Here is a 22,359-nt window from a genome sequence, read left to right on the forward strand (position 1 = left end):
ATAAATACATTTTCTGTTTGACCAACAAGAAAAATATCTTCACTAGACAGAAGACAGACAATGCACACGCGGCAAAAGTTCATAATATGACAACACAATAATTTGGACACACTTCCCACCAAAGGAATATTTTTAAGAAAGTGAAGTATATTGTATCTTCACTTGAAGAATATGCCCATTCTGTTTATAATTTATTGCAATGAATCTGCAAAGTTCCTGTATATCTTTCAATACTAAAAATCTTTCTTCGTGTCTGAGATACAAACCGGCACCAGAATGACTAAACCAATTTTGAATGATTTAAAGAAGGAAAAAATCAGTCACTTTAGGGAAGACACGAGCTCAGGAACCCCTGCTAATCACAGATATGTCAGACTCATTGGCTGGTGCTTTGAACATAGGAATCATCTTGGCTATAAATAGCACGGCCAGCCAGAGACAGAATTATGATAGTGATAAAGTAGTAACTTTTTCTGGAATGCTCCTGACTGTTTTATCTCCCTCATTTTGCCATGCCATCTGCCTCCCCAGTCAGCAGAGGCCCATGCAGGGTTCTGACCCTGTTCCGACTGGGTTTTCTCCCAACAGCTGAAGTGTCTTATGTGAACTGGTCAACTGGAAAAGTTCATCTTGGAATATCTGAATTTCACAAAAACCCATCAATAGCCCAAAAAACTGATCTCCAAGTGGGTTATTTTTCAGAGCCTGGAAAATAGGGAGAGTGGGAGTTCAGTGTTTCACCTATATACCAGGTTATTCTTTTTTAAAGAAAAGGCTTATTTATTTATTTTGAGAGAGGGAGGGAGAGAGAGCGAACATGAGCTGGGAAGGGACAGAGAGAGAGAGGGAGAGAGAATCCCAAGCAGGCTCCACACCGCCAGCACAGAGCCCGGCGTGGGGCTCAAACCCACAAACTGTGAGACCATGACCTGAGCTGCAACCAAGAGTCAGATGCTTAACCAACTGAGCCACTCAGGTGCCCCTGTACCTGGTGACTCTTGAGAAAAAAATAGTGAGTAGACCTAATGAACTCACAAGGTTGAGAGTATGTCTAAAGTTTTCCATGGGGAAAGGAGCTTATGAAGATCCCCTGGGAATGGCTGCAGATGTACGTAGACGCACGTACTGGGGAGGTATGGCAAGGACCACTCAGAAAGCAGCTTCATTAGAACATTTTACAGTATTTTCACTTGCTGCCGTACTCATACAATGACCTTTGCAGACAAGGGGGACTTGCCGAAATCAAGGCACCGTGACGAGAATGGGTAAGTTGTTTTTCCTCTTCCAAGCACCTGCACGTCACCTTGTGAGGAAGGAAGGAGGCCAAATAAACTATCACCTCCGTGTTTCTGTCGGCAGCTTGCACATTTCGATAGACACTGTATTCAACTGCTATGCTGTATTTCTGCTCTGAGGGCACAATACGTTCTTTCCTTTTATTAATTTCCATAATTGTCAGATTACTAAATAATTCAGGCTCACGCTTAGAATTTTTTAGAATTGGGGACGACCAGAAGGATGTACAAGTATACAGTGTTCTTTTGAGGAAACAAAAATAATGTTTTATGTGTTGATCTTTACTGTGCAAAATTTTAAGAAGGAACATAAAATTTGTTTTGTGTGTGTTGGGTTTGTTAAGAAATGTGCAGAGTTGGGGCTCCTGGGTGGCTCAGTCGGTTGAGCGTCCGACTTCGGCTCAGGTCATGATCTCATGGTTCCTGAGTCCGAGCCCCACGTCGGGCTCTGTGCTGACAGCTCGGAGCCTGGAGCCTGCTTGGATCCTGTGTCTCCCTCTCGCTCTGCCCCTCCCTGACTTGTGTTCTGTCTCTATCAAAAATAAATAAAATGTAAAACAAAAAAAAAAAACAAAAAAAAAAAGAAATGTGCAGAGTACACGAAAAGACACTTTTCCAAATAAGGTACCCAGTTGGCTAACAGACACATGAAAAGATGCCAACATCGCTCCTCATCAGGGAAATACAAATCAAAACTGCATTGAGATACCACCTCACACCTGTCAAAGTGGCTAAAATTAACAACTCAGGAAACAACAGATATTGGTGAGGATGCGGAGAAAGAGGAACCCTCTTGCACTGTTGGTGGAAATGCAAACTGGTGAAGCCACTCTGGAAAATAGTATGAAGTTTCCTCAGAAAATTAAAAAGAGAACTACTGTTTGACCCAGCAATTACACTACTAGGTATTTATCCAAAGGATACAAAAATGCTGATTCAAAGGCACATGAACCCCAATGTTTATAGCAGCACTATCCACAATAGCCAAAGTATGGAAAGAGCCCAAATGTCCACTGACAGATGAATAGATAAAGAAGATGGAATACTACTCAGCCATCAAAAAAGAATAAAATCTTGCCATTTGCAATGACATGGATGGAACTAGCATGTATTATACTAAGTGAAATAAGTCAGAGAAAGACGAGTATCGTATGATTTCACTCATATGTGGAATTTAAAATATCAAACAGATGAACATAGGGGAAGGGAAGCAAAAATAAGATAAAAACAGAGAGGAAGGCAAACCATAAGAGACTCTTAAATACAGAGCACAAACTGAGAATTGATGTAAGGGAAGTGGGTGGAGGATGGGCTAAATGGGTGATGGGCATTAAGAAGACACTTTTCAGGATGAGCACTGGATGTTCATGTAAGTGATTAATTACTGGGTTCTAGACCTGAAGGCTAGACTATTCTATATGTTAACTTGAATATAAATTTAAAAATTAATTAAATTAAAAAAGGAACCTAAAATTAAAATAAAAGATGAGCATGTATCAAACGTGTTGATGAATTTCCAAAAGTATCAGTCATTAAGAAATCCATGCAGCGTTTGCTATTTCATTACTAATAAGAACTAATCCTTGAAATTTTTGTGGGATAACTTCTCTAAAATATATAAAGAACTTTCACTCTTAATGGACTCCAACTTCCTCACCTTAGTGATTCTGCTACTAGGGCAGACACAGTTTATTGTCTACTGACCTGCCGAACTGAGATGTGGGGCATGCCTGTGCTTTGTCTGTGAGCAGGGATCTGTTAGGACAGGGAGAGCACACTCAGCTAGAGTATTTCCCCCATAGCATTTGTCTTGCTTCCTGTGGATGGAAACATGAGGTCCGAGGTTTTCGGTCCTAACCCCGGCTCACTGGAGACTCCTAGTCAATCTTCCCTAAAGCGAGTATGCACGCCTTTCTTTGCCCCTCTTTATTTCTCCTTTTTCTGAGAGTCTGACAAGACTCATGTGGCAGCAGAAAGAACAGTAACTTATACTTCACTATCTCCTCAGCAGACTTAACTGATTCTGACAGTTCCGTTTTCATGGGAGATGCCACCCTTCTTATTCTGAGACGTGATGACTGATGTCTGTGGCCCTCAGCTCCACCTGTCTGCTTTTGACACCTGCGATCTTTCGAAGCAGCAAAGTTCTCCATGGAAAATACGTGTGGTGGGTAAATGATCCAGTGTCCTGAAGGCAACATGGAGTGCCTTGACCTGTTTCTGTTTTAGCAACATTCTGTTGGGAACGTGCAGGGCCGGAGTAGGAGAAGCAGCTGAGGTTGGAGAGACTACCTGCGTGAGAGGGTGGCCTTGATGGTGGGGGCCAGAGAACTGCCATAGGCACAGGGGCTGGGGAGACAGGCAGGAGAAACCCCAGAGCTACGTGGAGAAGACCGAATGGTGACTGGACGTGGACCGCAGGACAGGTGTCTGGGGAGCTGGCATCTCCTAGATGGGGTGCCCGGCCGACTGTGGTGGTGGTGAGCCAAGAGAAAAGCAGGAATAGAAGGCTTCACGTTTCCACAGGTGCTGAGTGTGCTGCACTCTCAACACGACACTCTTGCATTGCCCTGGGACTAGTTATCCAGCCGGTAATTGCAAACATTGATGCAGACCTCAGAAGGGAGGTCAGTCTAAAATCGTCATTTCCATACCTGCGGTTTCCTTGAGGCAAAGCCTCCACACATTTCTGTCTCTTCAACACCAAGCAAAATGTCAGGCACCTCTTAAGGGCTCAGAAAAGACGTGGCAAACTGAAAACCAGCAAATGCCAGATGCCTTAAAAACAAGTGAGCCTGAGTTTCCACTGAATCTCTGTGAAGTAGAGTGTAATGAGTATCCCCGTTCAGATAGAGTCCAACGATCTGTGGCATCAGAAACCCACGTGCCACATAGCTGTTCTCTTGAGCCTCAGTCCTTCCTAGGATGCGCTGTTTTGTCACATGACTGGAGCAAAGTTAACTCCCCAGGATAACCATCACATCAGCACTAATATTTAAGCTCGCCAGTTTCAATTCTGTGGCTCATTTTTTGTGTCAATATATATCTTTTCCTTAGGAGGAGGTTTTTTTCTTTTTTTAATATAGTCATAAATAGCTTTAAACTCTGCCTTAACATAGGTCTAGCCCTCCCCCTCCCCCCCAAGTGATTGAATTTATTTGAAAAGTTTATTGCAACTTTTTTTCTGGCAATAGACACAAGATAAAGTTGTACTGAACGCATACACTTTCAAAAGTATGTATGTAATGTGGATCCTGAGAAACTTAACAGAAGACCATGGGGGAAGGAAAGGAAAAAAAAGAGGTTAGAGAGGGAAGGAGCCGACACTTAAGAGACCCTTAAAAACTGAGAATAAACTGAGGGTTGATGGGGGGTGGAAGGGAGGGGAGGGGGGGTGATGGGTATTGAGGAGGGCACCTTTTGGGATGAGCACTGGTTGTATGGAAACCAATTTGACAATAAATTTCATAAAAAAAGTATGTATGTAAATACAGTGACGATGTAGGTACATAAATCTAGCAGCTTTACAAGTTTTCTTGTGCCAGGGAGAAAACTAACACGACAATTCATCGAGCACTTTGTATGCAGTATACACGGATGGGGTAGGGTCTTGGGCCACAGTGTGAAGACATATATTACAATCTGCACTACTGCAGAGGTCAAGAGAAAATAAACAGAGGGGCGCCTGGGTGGCGCAGTCGGTTAAGCGTCCGACTTCAGCCAGGTCACGATCTCGCGGTCCGTGAGTTCGAGCCCCGCGTCAGGCTCTGGGCCGATGGCTCGGAGCCTGGAGCCTGTTTCCGATTCTGTGTCTCCCTCTCTCTCTGACCCTCCCCCGTTCATGCTCTGTCTCTCTCTGTCCCAAAAATAAATAAAAAACGTTGAAAAAAAAAATTTAAAAAAAAAAAAAGAGAAAATAAACAGAAAAACTGAATGTAGGGTGATCAGAGCCACCATAGGGACAAGCAGGGATGTAAGAAGCCTCCAACTGGTGGCCACGCCTTTCCAGAGGAAGTGAAGCCCACTGATGCTAATTACTGGTGCCTTGGTGTGAACCAGCCTCCCATGAGAAAGGATAGGATGATTCAGGAGGCAAGGGGGCGTCTACAAATGCCCGGAGGCAGAGAGAACAGGGCGACTGGAGAGTACTACTAGTGCTCCGGGATGGCCAGACGGAAAGCGTGCAGGTAGACTAATGAGGGCTCCGGTTGATAGGCTCAGGGTGTGAATGGACAAGGAATACAGGTCAGCGTGCTAGACGGGAGAAGCAAGCCAGTGGGAAAACGTAAAAATCGGACAGACCATAATACAATCCTGCCTGTGAGCCTCGTTTGAACCCATGGGATTTAGATAAAAAGCAAATTCCTTTTTAGATAAAAAGCAAAATGTTTGAGCAACTGCCAGGCAGTGAATTGTTAATAATTTATCCATTAGATATTTGTATTAGATATCTGGAGCACCAACATATGTACTAATAGTTTTTTTTTTTTTTTTAATACTACACTTAAAATAACAAAAGAGAATTTTCTGCGCTTTGTTAATGAGACTTCATGCATGAACTAATTCATGATCACCCAGAATCTAAAATATGCTTTTGTATTTGTATCTCATAGTTGCTTTTTGCTTCGTAACTATGGTGATCACGTAACTTTTCATCCAAACTGGGATGGTTTCAAAAGTGAAAGAGATATTATGAATAATTACACAAAGACAACAGGCATGAATATGAACCATCCTGAGCCAACCAAATGTGTGATTCTTATTCAAAATGTGTGCTTCATTTTAAAAAAGCTTAAGTGATGACATTTATTTTAGATTTGGAATAGCGTCTAGAAATGGAATGCCCTTTCCTCTTTTAACTGGACAAGTTCCAATCCTGTAATATCTTAAAGCTGGTGAACTACTCCATTTTCTCTTCCTAGTCTCACCTTTCCATTTTTGTAGGATGCTGAATGAATCACTGGCTGAGCCGAATGAAATAAAGATGATAAATCTCTTAACCATGACACTTACCAGCTGTGAAATGTGCATGTATCTTTTTAAAGCAGAATTCTCAAAGTCTAGGAGAAAATGCTTCACTTTGTTTTATTTTTACTTAGCTTCCAAAACAGAAATTGGGATCAAATCCAATAAAAACTTTTATGGCCAATGAAAAATGAAGCATTATTAAAATAAGAAAAAGGGAAGAAGCTGAAAGACCTACTAGAGAGAACTGCCAGATTGTAGCATTTCAATGGATCCCTCTACAAAGCCACAATATTCAGCTATTATTTAAGCAGGTGGCACATTATTATTCTTATAGATTGATACCTTTGCTTATTATCCCCTTGACTGCACACAAAACACAGTAATTTGAATCTAATAATGTCTGTAAAAACTTCCATTAATAATATATAGTGTTATTAAACCATAAAAAAATTATCTATGGCCTGTTCTAATTGATTTTGGTCTCTGTGATTGATGGGCTGAGTTTCACCATACCTGGGTATGCCAGGACAACTAACCTTGTAATAAAGGAAAATCACTGATTTCAGGTTTGAAATGAGGTGGTTTGGAAACACTGCTTCATCGGGTTTCTCACCTCCCACAGAGAGGAGCACCACAGGAGTATAAGCAGATCGCCGGTAGACAATGGAAACGTAGTTTTGAGTTTTATATAGTTCCATGATAATTAAAATAGTCAGTGCAAGAAGATAAATCTCATGCGTGGCCATTTTACACAAATGGTCAAAGGAGTCTGTCTTTGTGGAATGAGTCCCAAGTCCTACTAAACAAAATCCAAGGAAATAGTCTTACATGAGGCTCCTCCATGTTCTGCCTCTATACCTCGTTTCCCCATTAACCACTCATAGCCGCCTACATCATGCCTTCTCGTTTTCACTTCTGCTCTTCCTTATGTTCAAACATAAGGAACTTCTATCCATTGGCCGAACTCTTCCTATGAAGCAACACTGAGCTTGGCATAATCTGCAGAACATCTTCTCTGAGTCCCCAGATTAACTGATATCTCCCTATTCTGTGCTTTTCCAGCATGTTTTAGTGGTCCTCCTATTAGCAGGCTGATGTGTTATATTTGATTTATCAGCCTATATAACTCTTTGCCTTCATAGACTACAAGTTCTTCAAGGACAGGAGACAACCAACTAATCTCAGGATCTGGCAATGCACAACAGGATCAGTGCTCACAAAATACATCCTAATTTGAGCTAACATTAACTGTTTGTCTACGTATGATTGTCTGCAGTTGCGGTGACACATATTTAAGCCACACAACCATTCCTAAGCAACTGCATCTGGGTGGAGTGAAAGAGTATGGCCCTCACTTAGATGCTGCTTTTTAGTGAGGTTAACTCTGAGTCAATCACTCACCTTACCTGAGCTTAGTTACACATTTGTACCAGTGAGCATACGACTAAGGTTGTGGCTCTAATTCAATGAAAAATGAACTTAACTTGTACAATGTACTTGCTCAGTAAGTTTCCCCATCTTACTTCCTTTTAACAATTTTAAATTAAAAAAAAAATATCCTAGGGATTCATTTCTATAGTTATGGTTCTCTGTGTGTAGATATGAGAAAGTCATATAATACCCATTGTTTAGATTTATCCCATGTTCTTGCCTGTGTCTGTTCTATTAATTAGAGTGCCCTCCATAAATTACCATTATTCCTTCCCTGTCCAGCTCAAATATTACCTTCCCAGCAAAGTCTATCAGAATTAACTGGCAGATCATCTGGATTTCCACAGTACCTTTTAAATGATTTTATTACAATACAGTAAATATTATTAAACTGTTGTTGTAATGCCAAGTGCATTCCCCTTGCTTTGATAATTTTTCCAGTCTGGGATCATTTTTCAAAATAAAGAAAATAATGAGACATATATTAAAAGAATTTATGGAAAGGCAAGATCTTTTGTTTTTATGTTAGAAAGAGCAACAATAGTTTTAAAATAATACATTATTAAAATAAATAAATATATGAATGCATGCACATTTAAAATATAGTTACTAGTGTAGGCTTTGTGGTCAAAAATTAGTTTTTTTGGCAAGAAAAATTAAACCCTAGAAGTGTAACAAAGTTATATTATGTAGTATTATATACATTTGACCAGGACATTTATTACATATAAAAATGCTCAGTATTTGAATCTCATCATAATATAAACAGATATTTTAAAAGAACACAACACAATAGAACTGCCACAGTTCAATTTTTTTAACAAAAACATTGGCTAACTGCTGTCAGATTAATTTTATGTCTTATAACATAAAAGAGCCTACAGTAGCTGCTATTGGTTTCTTTGATTAGCAGTTTAGAAACACAAGGTAATAAAAAATTAATTTAATTTACCTTAATAACCAAATCAAATTTCTGGTGAAAATCTCTGTTTACGGGCTCCAGGAGGCTAAGTTCTGCCGTCCTAGGATGCATATGGAAAAATCGTGGGTAATCCTCCGGAGTCCCTGAAAGGCAGTGAGATTTCAGTATTAATTGAGAACAAGAGGTAATATGTGTGTGTGCTATATCTGTTTTCCTTCATCAACCGAGGAACAAAATCACAATTTCATTAGTAAATTAAGTTTCAAAATTATGCAGTCTAGGGAAAGGAGACACAAATGTAGTATGTAATTAATTAGCTTATGAGTAAGAAAGATGGAAAATATTTCTTGCTTGGATGGTTTTCTAAATATATTTTATTAGGAGAGCTCTTTAATTAACTTGAAACTTCATCACATGAAAAGAGATATTAAGTGTAGGGAGAGCAAATTTTGAATTATAAAATTGTGTTTTAATGGTGCATAAATCTTAATTATGGTCTGCATGGTCTTCTACCATATCTTGTAATAAACAAAGACTAGTAATTTGTACCAAATATCAAGCTGCTTGAAAATTAAAACGAACATATTCTGTTCCAGCTGGTAAAATATCTTTCTAAAGGCAAGAATCCAGCCAATTACATCAATCATATTAAATCAAAATACATTGATGATACTCTTAATGCCTACAGAGGATATTTCTTAAATACAGGCATTATAGTGAATTGAAGCACATTTCTTCCTGCAGAAATTTTCTTCCATTTCATTATCTTCCTTTGTTTAACATGATATTCTTTGTCTCAAAGTGAAGAAACAGTAGAAGTCATATCATGTAACTATGGAATATATTATGCATTTGGCAAAACAGTAACTGTAAGAATAAAATAACTATGGCTTCCAATTATTAAAGCCTACTTTGTGCTAAATGCTTTATGTAAATTATCATCAATAAGTCTGTAAATCATTTCCGTTTTACAGAGAAGGACTTGAGAACTTTGAGATATTAAATAATGTGTACAAGATCAAAGGGACAATGTAAGATAGAGCTTGAATTCAAATCCAGGGTGCGAGAAGTCAGACATATCAAAAAATGGGTTAATTTCTATTACTTCTTTGCTTCAACACTGAGACAAGAAGAGAAACTCTCCTGGGGCATTATGTGAGAGGAAATAAAAAAGTTTGCCAGTACAATACACTTGAAAATCCAGAAATAGTCAAAATTGCACATGACAATTTAGCAGATGATAAAGGAATCATCTGCAAACAGTAGGGGAAAATGGATTTTTGAATACTATCATTTATCAAATAGAAGAGCCATACAGAAAATGATCAAATTGCATCCATTCTTTATACTAGCGTAAATCTCAAATAGAGAGGATATTCATATATAATAAACAATAAAACAACACAAGTGCTAGTAATAGATGAAAACACAGATGAATTCTACTATAATGTGAGAGTGGGCATATCTCTCCTAACTATGGCTCAAAATCAAGAAGCAATAAGGGAATAAAGAGATAAATTTGATGACATTACAAAATGGCTTGGCAAGACACAATAAACAAAGTAAAGCCACAAGTGACAAGCTAGGGAAAATATTTGCAATTAACAACAGATGCAAAATGTTCAAATCCCTAACATATGTAGATTTACAAATTAGGAAAGAAAAACATCATCTGTACATTAAAAAAAAACAAAAAACAAAAAACAAAAAACACTGCGTGAGAATAAAAAGAGTTCACAGAAAGAGAAAGGTAAATGACTCTTCATCATATACAAAGATGCTCACCTTTATACACAAGAAGAAAAATTCAAATGAAAACCACAATGAAATTCCATTTGTTACTTGTTAGATTAGCAATGGTCCCAAGTGGACACTCCACTCTATTGGTGAGCCTGTGAGAAAAAACGTACTTCCAGACATTCCTGGTATTATTAAAAGAGTGTTACAAACTTATGATGGAAAATCTGGCATAGTATATGAGAACGATGTGAGTATTGGGGAATTCTGAGAAGATGATATCAGGAATCTATCTTCATGTAAACAAGAATTGGCAAGATCTTTCTGATACAGCTATTTTAGAACTCCGGAGTTTATTTCAGTGTTCCAACTTCTGGAGTAAGGTTTGGACAGTAAAATATGATTAATTTCCATCAATTACAACTCTTATCACAGTAGCAGTTACACATCTCCCACCCCTCTGCCACTTGGCAGGGAGCTGGACACATATTCCTGTAGCAGCTTACACACTGCTGCTGGGAGTAATTATGGGCAAAAAGGACCATGTCCTCTAAATATCAGAGATCTGTGCCCTCATCAGTGACTTCTGTTTCTAATCACAGAGATGCAGGTGACTATTGTCACACCCACCCTTCTTGCTGTAAGCCACTCCACTTAGACTGAGGAAATTTCCAGGGAATTCAAAGGGCTAACAACCTTTTTACCCTATTCTTTTTTCTCCCTTTTTCCCTCTGGAAGCCAGGCATTAAAAGCAACTACACATGGAGGGAAATTAGCAAGTCAATGTGCATACCCAGGGGAAGTCATAGCTCAGAAACTACTTGAGAAGACCTTAGGTTTACACCTCAGACTAGTCCTCAGCACAGAGACAGACTACAATAAAGAAAACATATATACATGTATATACACACACACACACATATACAAATATGCATATGTATATGTATACACTCACACAAACACAATTAAACAAAAATACAAATAAAAACCAGTAAATTCTGGGAAGGTGAAAAATTCTGCTTTCCAGAATTACCACATTATTAGATTCAAATGCCCACTTTTCAGCAACAACAACAACAACACAGGGTATATACAACAACAACAGCAAAATAACAATGACACAGGATATACATAAAAACAGAAAAGTATGGCCCATTCAAAGGGAAAAAAATGAATAGAAATTGGCCCTGGAAAACACCTGATTGATGAGTTACTAGATAAAGATGTTAAAACAGCTGCCTTAAAGATGTCCAAAGAACTAAAAATAGATATAGAGAAAGTCAAGAAACTTATGTATTAATAAAATGGAAAAGAGACAGATAACCTGAAAAGAAACTACAGGAAACTATAAGAAATTCTAGAACTGAAATGAAAAGTTTACTAGAGAGGTTGAAATGCAAATTTGAGCAGGCAGAATAAAGAATCAATAAACTTGAACCTAGGGCAATGGAAATTATTGATGCTGAGTAACAGGAAAAGAAAAAAAAACATGATTAAATAAAAGGGAACAGTGCCTAATTGACCAATAGGGCACTATTAACAAGACCAACATACACATTGTGGGAGTCTCAGAAGGAGAAAAGAAAAAGAATGTTTGAAAAAATAATGGCTGAAAACTGCCAAAGTCTGATGAAAGATAGAGATACAGATATACATCCAAAGAGCTCAATGAAATTTATTAAGATAAATTTAAAGAGACTCATACCAAGACACTTCATAATCAAACACAAAAGACAAAGACAAGAAGAGAATCTTGAAAACAGCTAGAGAGAAATTAATCCTCACATACAAAGGATCTTCAATAAGATTATCAGCCTCTTTCTTATTAGAAACTTTGGTGGCCAGAAGACAGTGACCCTATTTATTCCTAGTACTAAAAGAAAAAAAATGTCAAAAAAGAATTCTATACCTGGGAAAACTGTCCTCTAAAGTGGCAGAGAAATTAAGACTTGCCAGATAAAAGCTAAGAGAGTTCATTACTACTAATCCAGCCCTGCAAGAAGTGTCAAGGGAATCCTGCAGGTTACAATGGGCAGGCACCAGGCAATAATGTCCAGCAGTAGGGGGAAACAAAGATCTCACAAAGGTCAATGTATGGGCAATCACAAAAGCTGGTATTATAGTACCAAAGTCTGTAACTCTAATTTGTGATTTCTACATAATTTAAGAGACTAAGAAATTTAAAAGAATTATTACTTTATGTTTTCAGGCACACAATATACAAACGTGTAATTTTGTTACACAAACAGACTAAAAAGGTGAGGATTTAACTGGAAAAGATCAGAGTTTTTTTTTTTTTTTTAATTTCTCTTAGAGAGAGAGAGAGTTCAGGAGCAGGGGAGAGGGGCAGAAGAAGAGAGAGTCCCAAGCAGACTCCATGCTCAGTGCAATGCCCACTGCAGGGCTTGATCCCCTGTACCTGGGATCAGGACCTGAGCCAAAATCAAGAGTCAGACACTCAACTGAATGAGTCACCCAGGTGCCCCAGAATTTTATATATTGTTAAATTTAAGCTGGCATAAATTTAACTTAGAGTGCTATGGCTTTAGGATTTAAATATAATTCACATGATGAAGACAAAGAAAACAGTTAAAGAATACACAAAAGAAAATTTAAAAAAAATAGAATTTAAACACTACAAAAAATCAACTAAACACAAAAGAAGACAGTGCTGAAGCAAATGAAAATGAGAAAACTTTAAGACTATGGAAAAAACAAAAACCAAAATGACAGAAGTCCCTCCTTAGCAGTAATGACTTTAAATGTTAATTAATTAAACTCTCCAGTCAAAGACAGAGATTGACCAAATGGATTGAGAAAGAAGCATGATCCAACTATGTGTTGTCTACAACAGACTCAGTTTAGATGTCAAGACACAAACGGATAGTGAAAGGCTGACATATGCTAGAGCTTGAGGGCATTATGATAGATGAAATAAGCTCATCATAAAAAAGATAAATACCACATGATTCTACTTATATAAGTTACTTCGTCACAATCACAGAGACAATAGGTTGAATTGTGTATTCCGGGGGTCATGGGGAAGAAGAGAATAGGGAATTATTGTTTAATGTGTATAAAGTTTCAGTTTTATAAAATAAAAAGAGTTGCAGACACATCCTTATAAATGTAATTAATATCACTAAACTGTATACCTATAAATGGTTAAGATGGGAAACTGTATGTTATGTATATATAACGACAATTAAAAAATTGAAGAAAGTCATAGTAGCATCTATTTTTGACCCAGAAATCCCACTTCAAGGAAATTTTTGCATTTTCATAATAAGTAGTCACCATTTAAATATACATCAAGAGTGGTCTGGTTGAGTAAATGATGATACATCCTCAAGCAGATAATAATTGAAATGTAAAAATTAATGATAAATATCTTTACCTATTACTATAGAATTATCTTTAGTTATAGAAGTAACAAAACAACTTGGAGAAAAGTGCATATATATACTAACTTTTAAGAAAGAGGAGTATATACACATACAAATAAAAGGAAATATATACACATAAATGTGTATATATGGATGTTAGGAAAAATGATAAACTATAACATTAAAAAAGTGTTATGTATGAGAGAAAGAGGGAATGTTTTGAGGGAATAGGCAATGAAGCTAGATTAAACGAGCTACACCACTGTTTTTTTTTAAATTTTAGAGCCATATGAATATTATATATCATTATAAGACAATGAATATAAGGACATCACAAAAATAAATATTAAATTTAAAAATCTAAGTGTTTGGGGCACCTGGGTGGCTCAGTCGGTTGAACGTCCGACTTCGGCTCAGATCAGGATCTCACAGTTTGTGAGTTCGAGCCCTGCATCAGGCTCTATGCTGACCGCTTGCTCAGAGCCTGGAACCTGCTTCAGATTCTGTGTCTCCTTCTCTCTCTGCTCCTCCCCCGCTCATGCTTTGTCTCACTCTGTTTCTCAAAAATAAATCAATGTAAAAAAAAAATCTAAGTGTTTATTCATTTGGTGACATAAATACAAATAGAAAATGACCATTCCAGACAACTTTCAAAGATAGTACCTTAATGTCTTGTTCACAGTATAATGTAGCTCTACAACAACTGAAATTATAAAAACAGAAACAAAAACAAAGAGTCTGTAGTAATAATATTGTGCATGTTAGCGTTGTTAGTCTACGATGGTTATGGGAGCATTTTGCCAGCAATGAAATGAATAGTAATGTGATGTCTTAACTCTATCACCCTGTGTTAAAAACTAAATTCTTATCAAAGAAAATTGGATTTCCATGGAAATTTAAGGAAATTTATGCCTATTTCCCAAGTTTTTATATCGTGGCCATGTAGGAATTTATAATCGGTCCCAGTCAAATGTTACTGCTGATTAACATTATAACCTCTCCTTTGGTAAAGCAAAAGCAATTATGATATACAACTTATATCCAGATGATTTTCAATGAAAACTTTCAAATGACCCCTGAATGTTGAGTATCTCCCAAAAGCCAGGCTATTATTGATGTATAAAAATGTTTCCAAGAACAGAAGTGCATGTCTAAGTTCAAGGACCCTATGGATTCACTTAATTTTCTCATTTAGAAGATGTGATATTCATTCCACTTAGCAAAGCTATACTTAATTCATTTACAAAAGTTGCTTCTTGGTTCCAGTTCAAGATGGTGATATGGGAAGACCCTGAACTCACCTCCTCCATGGAGCACACTGAATTACACTTATTAAGAGAACAGTTGCTCCTGAAGAAGAACTGAGGGTTGACTGAACAGCTACTGAACAACCATAGAGAGAGAACAGCAAGAGAAAAGCAAGAGAGACGGAGACACAATAAAGAAGGGACTCCCCTCCCCCACTGCTGCCAACGGCAGTGGAGAGGGACAGTACTGAGGGACCAGGAACAGAAGCTTCTGTCTTTGGGCACAGAAATAAAGTAGTGGTTTAAAAGAGCAAGTAGCATGTAGAAGACACAACATGAGAACTCTGGAAAGCAGCAGAGGAACCCTAGAATGCTCTCCAGGTCAGAGGGACTAGAGAATGATAGTCCCTGGTTCACATTCCCACCCCACCTTAAAAGTCTAAACAGGAGCAGAGTCCAGACCCCATGACAGGTGGGTCCAGTCATCTCAGTGAGCTTGTGACTTCAGTGAACCCAGGGTCTACAAGCTCACAACAATCCTGGTCATACTGGGGCACAGAAAACAAAGCCAGGGTTTAAAAGGGAGCTCTGAAAATGCTCTCTCCCCCTCCCCCTTAGAAGCCCAGACCAGAACAGGGTCTGGAAGCTATACGGGAGGGGTTCAGATGCCATAATTAGTGGGTGCTGATGCCATAACTGGAAAGTCAGACTGTCACAGAAAGTTGGCAACTGCAGCAAGCCTAGGATTTGCAAGCCCACACCAGCTCCTTGCATGCTGGGACACAGAACAAAAAAACACTGGTGTAAGAGAGTCAGGGAACTGAAGAAAAATTCTTTCCCCCTCAATTTAAAAGCTCAGACAGGAGCAGAATTTAGTTCAACAGTGAGCTTGAGTCCTCAGGGTGCCTAGTGTCCATAAATCGACACCAGGCACCCTGTAGTGCTGAACACAGAAAACAAGCTGTGGTTTATGGGTTTTGTTTGTTGTTTAATATTTATTGTATTATTATTATATGGTTTTTTTTTTTTACTTTTTGTTTTTACTTTTTAAAATTGTCTTGCTTTATTTTGGTTTTACTCTTTTTTTATTTCTTCTTCCTTCTCTTTTTTCTTCTTTTTTCCTCATTTTTAATTTTTTTCTTTTCTTTTATTATTATCTTTTCTTCCCCTTTATTCTTTTTGTAAAAAGCCATGGTTTAAAAGTGTAACTAGCATTTATAGCCACAGCTCCAACCAACCATTAAAATTCACCAAGCATACATGGTCTGGATAGGGAACACTGTACACAAGACCAGTTGTTCAACTTTAGGACAATTAACTTTTTCCCAATATATAGAAACACAAACAGAAAGTCAAACAAAATGAAGAGACAGAATAATATGCTTCAAAAAAAAATAACAAGAAAAAACTAAAACAAAATAAAACAAAAGCAAAAACAAACAAAAAAACCTAAATGAAACAGAGATAAGCAATATACCTGATAAAGAATTTCAAGTAATGATCATAATGAAACTCACTGGGGTGCAGAAAAGAATGGAAGAACTCAGTGAGATCTTCAGTAAAGAGAAAATATTAAAATGAACTAATCAGAGTTGAAGAATACAATGTCTAAAATAACACACACACACACACACACACACACACACACACACTATAGGGAATCAATAGTAGATGAGAGGATGCAGAAGAATGTGTCAGCCATCTGGAAGACAGGGTAATGAAAAGCACACAAGCAAAACAACAAAAAGAGAAAAGAGTTTTTTGTTTTTTTGTTTTTTTAAATGAGGACAGATTAAGAGACCTCTTGGACAACATAAACAAACATTTATATTACAGGGATCTCAGAAAAAAAAGAACAAGAGAAAGGTGTAGAATCTTTATTTGAATAATAATTGAAAAAACTCCATAACCTAGGGAGGGAAATAGACATCTAAGTCCAAGAAGCACAGAGAATTCCAAACAAGATGAACCCAAGGAACTCTACACCATAGCACATAATAAAATGTCAAAGGTAAACAATAAAGAGAGAATCTTAAAAACAGTGAGAGAGAAACAAAAAATTACCTAGAAGGGAAAACCTATAAGGTTATTAGCTGAGTTTTTAGTAGAAAGTTTGTAAGCCAGAAAGCAGTGGCATGATATATTCAGAGTACTGAAAGAAAGAAAAAAAAAACACAAAAAACAAAAACCTACAACTAAGCATACTTTACCCAACAAGATTATCATTCAGATTTGAAAGAGAGATAGAGTTTCCTAGACAAATAAATTATACAGGAGTTTATCACCACTAAAACAGCCTAATACAAAATGTTAAGACCACTCATTTAAGTGGAAAAGATATGACCACAATTAGACATTAAACAATTTGAATAAAAAGATTTAAAATATGAGAACATATATATATATACATGTATATATGCATATATATATATATATATATATATATATATATATATGTATATATATATATGAATGACATGGAGAGAATGGAGGAAAAAAAATAGAAGGGGAAAAAGAAAGATGATTTTTTCTCTTTTCTTTTTTTTTCTTTTCTTTTCAGAATGTTTGAAGTTGAATGACCAAACTAATATGGACTGCTATTTACTTAGGATCTTACATATGAACCTCACTGAAACCACAAACCCCAAACCTGTATAGAAAACAAAAAATAAAGAGAAAGGCAAAGAATCACTACAGGTATTCACTGACCGCAAAAAAGAGCAAGAGAAGAAAGGAACAAAGGAGAATTACAAACTAAAAAACAGAAACAAAAAACAAAACAAAAACAAAAACAAAAACCAGAAAACAAATTTTTTAACTGTTGATAAGTACATACCTATTAATAATTACTTTAAATGTAAATTGTCTAAATGTTCCATTCAAAAATCAAAAGACACAGGGTGACAGAATGGATAACACAAAGAAGACCCATCTATATGCTGACAAGAGACAGACCTCAGACCTAGATAAATACAGCCTGAAAGTGAGCAGAAAGAAAAATATTCACCATGCAAATATGGAAGTGGAAAAAATCCAGGATAGTAATACTTATATCAAACAAAATAGACTTTAAAAGAAAGACTGTCATAAAAGACAAATAAGGACACTACTTAATTATAAAGGGATCAATTCAAGAAAAAAATACAATTGTAAATATCTACACACTCAACACTGGAACATTTAAATACATAAAGCAGATATTAATGGACATTAAGAGATAAATTGATAGTAATAAAATGATAGTAGGCAACTCTAACACTTCACTTACATTAATGCATAGATCATCCAGACAGAAAAACAAGAAAACGATGTCTTTTAATGATACAATGGACCAGATTGACATAACAGATGTAAACAGAACATTCTATCCAGAAACAACAGAATGCACATTCTTTTCAAATGCACAAAGAAGGAACATTATCCAGAACAGATCACACATTAGGTCATAAGATAAATCTCAATAAATTTAAGAAGCTTGAAATCACACCATGCATCTTTTCTAAGCACAATGTTATAAAACTAGAAATAAATCATAAAAAAAATTGGAAAAAAACATGAACATGTGCAGACTAAACAACATGATACTAAATAGACAAAGGGTCAATGAAGCAGTCTATGAATAAAAAAAAAATACATGGAAGCAAATGAAAATGAAAACTCAATGGTTCCAAATTTCTGAGATGCAATGAAAGCAGTTATAGGAGAGAAGTTTACAGCAACATGCGCCTACTTCAAGAAATAATAAAAAATACAAATAAACATCTAACCTTATGCCTAGAGAAACTGGAAAAAGAATAAACAAAGCCCAAGGTGACTATAAAGTAAATAGTAAACATCAGAGCAGAAATAAATGAGTAGAAACCAAGAAAACAATAGAACAATCTATGGAACCAGGAGCTTGTTCTTTGGACAGATAAACAAAATTGACAAAACTTTAGCCAGACTTATCAAGAAATACATAGAAAGGACACACACACACACACACACACACACACACACACAAACGATCATTGACACCACAGAAATACAAAGGCTTATGATAGAATACTAGGAAAAACTACATGCCAACAAACTGGACCACCCAGAAGAAATGGATAAATTCCTAGAAACATAATCTTCCAAAATTGAACCAGGCTGATATAAAATCTGGACAGATTACAAGTAACAAAATTGAGTTAGTAATCAAAGACTACCAAAAAATAGAAGTCCAGGACTAAACGGAATAACAAATTAATTCTAAAAGGCATTTAAAGAAGAGTTAATACCTATTCTTCTCAAACTATTCCAAAAATAGAAGAGGGAGAAAATCTTCCAAATACATTCTATGAGGCCAGTATTACCCAGCACCAAAAATTAAAGAGACCACAAAAAAAGATAACTACAGGCTAATATCCCTAATGAACACAGATATAAAAATCTCCAACAAAATATTTGCAAATCACATACAATAGTACATTGAAAAGATCATTCACCATGATTTGGTTGGGTTTATTCCTGGGATGCAAGGATGGTTCAATATTCATAAATCAATCAACATCATAAAACACACCAACAAAATGAAGGATAAAATCATGATTATCTCAGTAGATGCAGAAAAAGAATTTGACAAGAGTCAAGATCCATTCATGACAATAACTCTCAATGAAATGGGGTTAGAGGGAACATACCTAACATAATACAGGCCATATAAGAAAAACCCACAGCTCACATCATACTCAATGGTGAAAAACTGAGAGCTTTCCCTCTAAGGTCAGGAGTAAGACAAGGATGTCCACTCTCACCACTTTTATTCAATATAGTACAGGAAGCCTTAGTCACAGCAATTAAACAAGAAAAAGAAATAAGAAGCATCCATGTCAGTAAAGAAATTAAACTGTCACTATTTGCATATGGCATACTATACATATAAAACCTTAGGACTCCACCAAAAACACTACTAGAAGTAATAAGCATATTTAGTAAAGTGGCGGGATTCAAAATCAATACTCAGAGATCTGTAGCATTGTATACAGTAATAACAAAGTTGCAGAAAGAGAAAATTTAAAAGAAAACCTTACAATCAGATCAAAAATAATAAAATACGCAGGAATACACTTAACCAAAGAGGTGAAAGACTTGTACTCTGAAAACCATAAAATTTCACGTGTGAAACCTATAGGTTTCACATCATCAATTTCTTTTGAAAGGGAAGGAAGAAAAACAAGGAAGGAAGGAAGAAAAACAAGGAAGGAAGGAATTAAAGATGATACAAACAAATGAAAAGATCATCCATCCTCATGGTTTGGAAGAATATTGTCAAAATGTCCATATCAACCAAAGCAATCTACAGATTCAATGCAATCCACATCAAAACCCCAACAACATTTTTTACAAAACTAGAACGAATAATACTCAAATATGTATGGAACCATAGAAGACCCTAAGTGATCAAACCAATCCCGAGAAAAACAAAGCCGGAGGTATCAAAATTCCAGATTTCAAGATATATCACAAAAAAACTGTAGTAATGAACACAGTACAGTACTGGCAAAAAAAAAAAAAAAAAAAAAAAAAAAAAAAACCAACACAAAAACAGACACATAGATAAACAGAACAGAATAGAGAGTCCAGCAATAAACCCACAATTTATAAGGTCAATTAATCTTTGACAAAACAGGCAAGAATATGCAATGGGAAAGAGACAGTCTTTTCAATAATGGTACTGGGAAAACTGGGCAACTACATGTAAAAGAATGAAACTGGGTGACTTTCTAACACATTACACACAAAAAACCTCAAATTGGATTAAAGATGTACACATGTGTCCTGAACCCATAAAAGTTCTGAACAGAACATAGCAATAATTTCTCTGGAATTAGCCATCACAACATTTTTCTTACCTATGTCTCCTAAGGCCCAGGAAACAAAAGCAAAAATAAACTGTTGGGATTACATCAAAATAAAAAGTTTCTACACAGCAAAGCAAACAATCAACAAAACAAAAAGGCGGCCTACTGACTGTGAGAGGATATTTGCAAATGACATATCTGATCAAGGATTAGTATCCAAAATATATAAAGAACTTATAAAACTCAATAGCAACAAACACAAATAATCCAATTAAAAATGGGCAGAAGACATGAACAAACGTTTCTTCAAAGAAAACATCGAGATGGCCACCAGACACATGAAAAGATGCTCAATATCACTCATCACTAGGGAAATGCAAATCAAAACCACCATGATATATGACCTCACACATAAAGTAATGGCTAAAATGAAAACACAAGAAACAAGTGAATATGTGGAGAAAAAGGAACCCTTGTGCATTGTTGGTGGCAATGCACACTGGTGTAAACACTGTGGAAAACAGTGTGGAGATTCCTCAAAAAATTAAAAATGGAGCTACCACATGAGAGTATTTAATCAGGGAAAAGGAAAGTAGGACCTGGAAAAGATATATGCACCTGTATGTTTATTTCAGCATCATTTACAATAGCCAAGACATACCAAGACAGGGAAGCAACCTAAGTGTCCATCAATAGATGAAGAATTAAGGTATATATTATTTACATACACATATGTACACATACATACAATGGAATATTTCACATCCATAAAAAGGGATGAGTTCGTGCCATTTGAGGCAACATGGATGAACTTAGAGCGTCTTATGATAAGTAAATCAGGCTGAGAAACACAAACACCATATGATTCCACTCACAAGCGGAATCTAAAAATAAATGAGCGAAACAAACTCAAAGCACAATCAGACCTATAAATACAGAGAACTGATGGTTACCAGAGGGAAGGTGGGTAGGGGATGGACAACATGGGTGAAGGGGAAGGGAAATACAGCCTTCAGTAATGGAGTGAGTAAGCCATGGGAATTAGAATCAGAGCATAAGGAACACGGTCAATGACACGGTAATAGCGACAGATGGTAGCAACACTTGGGAGACGGAGACGTGCAGACGTGTCAGATCACTATGTCGTACACCTGAAACTAATGCAACAGCCTGTGTCACCTCTACTCACATTGAAATGACGACAACAACAACAATAATGAGGGGATTGCTCTTTTCCCATTATAAACGTAAATAAAAATTACTTTAAAAAGGTCCTTTTCTTGGGCGCCTGGGTGGCGCAGTCGGTTAAGCGTCCGACTTCAGCCAGGTCACGATCTCGCGGTCTGTGAGTTCGAGCCCCGCGTCAGGCTCTGGGCTGATGGCTCGGAGCCTGGAGCCTGTTTCCGATTCTGTGTCTCCCTCTCTCTCTGCCCCTCCCCCGTTCATGCTCTGTCTCTCTCTGTCCCAAAAATAAATAAAAAACGTTGAAAAAAAAAATTTAAAAAAAAAAAAGGTCCTTTTCTTTTCAAAATCTCTCCAAAGCTC

At 36.8% G+C, this 22,359-nt stretch overlaps 1 protein-coding gene across 17 annotated transcripts in view; it reads right to left on the reverse strand.

The window, feature by feature from the left end:
* Positions 1 to 22,359, reverse strand: part of PCDH15 (protocadherin related 15) — a 1,242,339-nt gene that overhangs the window by 364,666 nt on the left and 855,314 nt on the right. For all 17 annotated transcript variants that reach the window (XR_009252204.1, XR_009252205.1, XM_058696346.1 and 14 more), the window contains one exon: positions 8,647 to 8,759. Coding sequence is in view for 15 of the 17 variants with exons in the window: in XM_058696346.1 (XP_058552329.1) it covers positions 8,647 to 8,759 (113 nt within the window). In the remaining 2 variants the exon portion in view is untranslated. The remainder of the gene's footprint in view (positions 1 to 8,646; positions 8,760 to 22,359) is intronic.

The sequence above is a fragment of the Neofelis nebulosa genome, chromosome 13, assembly GCF_028018385.1.
Source record: "Neofelis nebulosa isolate mNeoNeb1 chromosome 13, mNeoNeb1.pri, whole genome shotgun sequence".
Classification (NCBI taxonomy): Eukaryota; Metazoa; Chordata; class Mammalia; order Carnivora; family Felidae; genus Neofelis; species Neofelis nebulosa.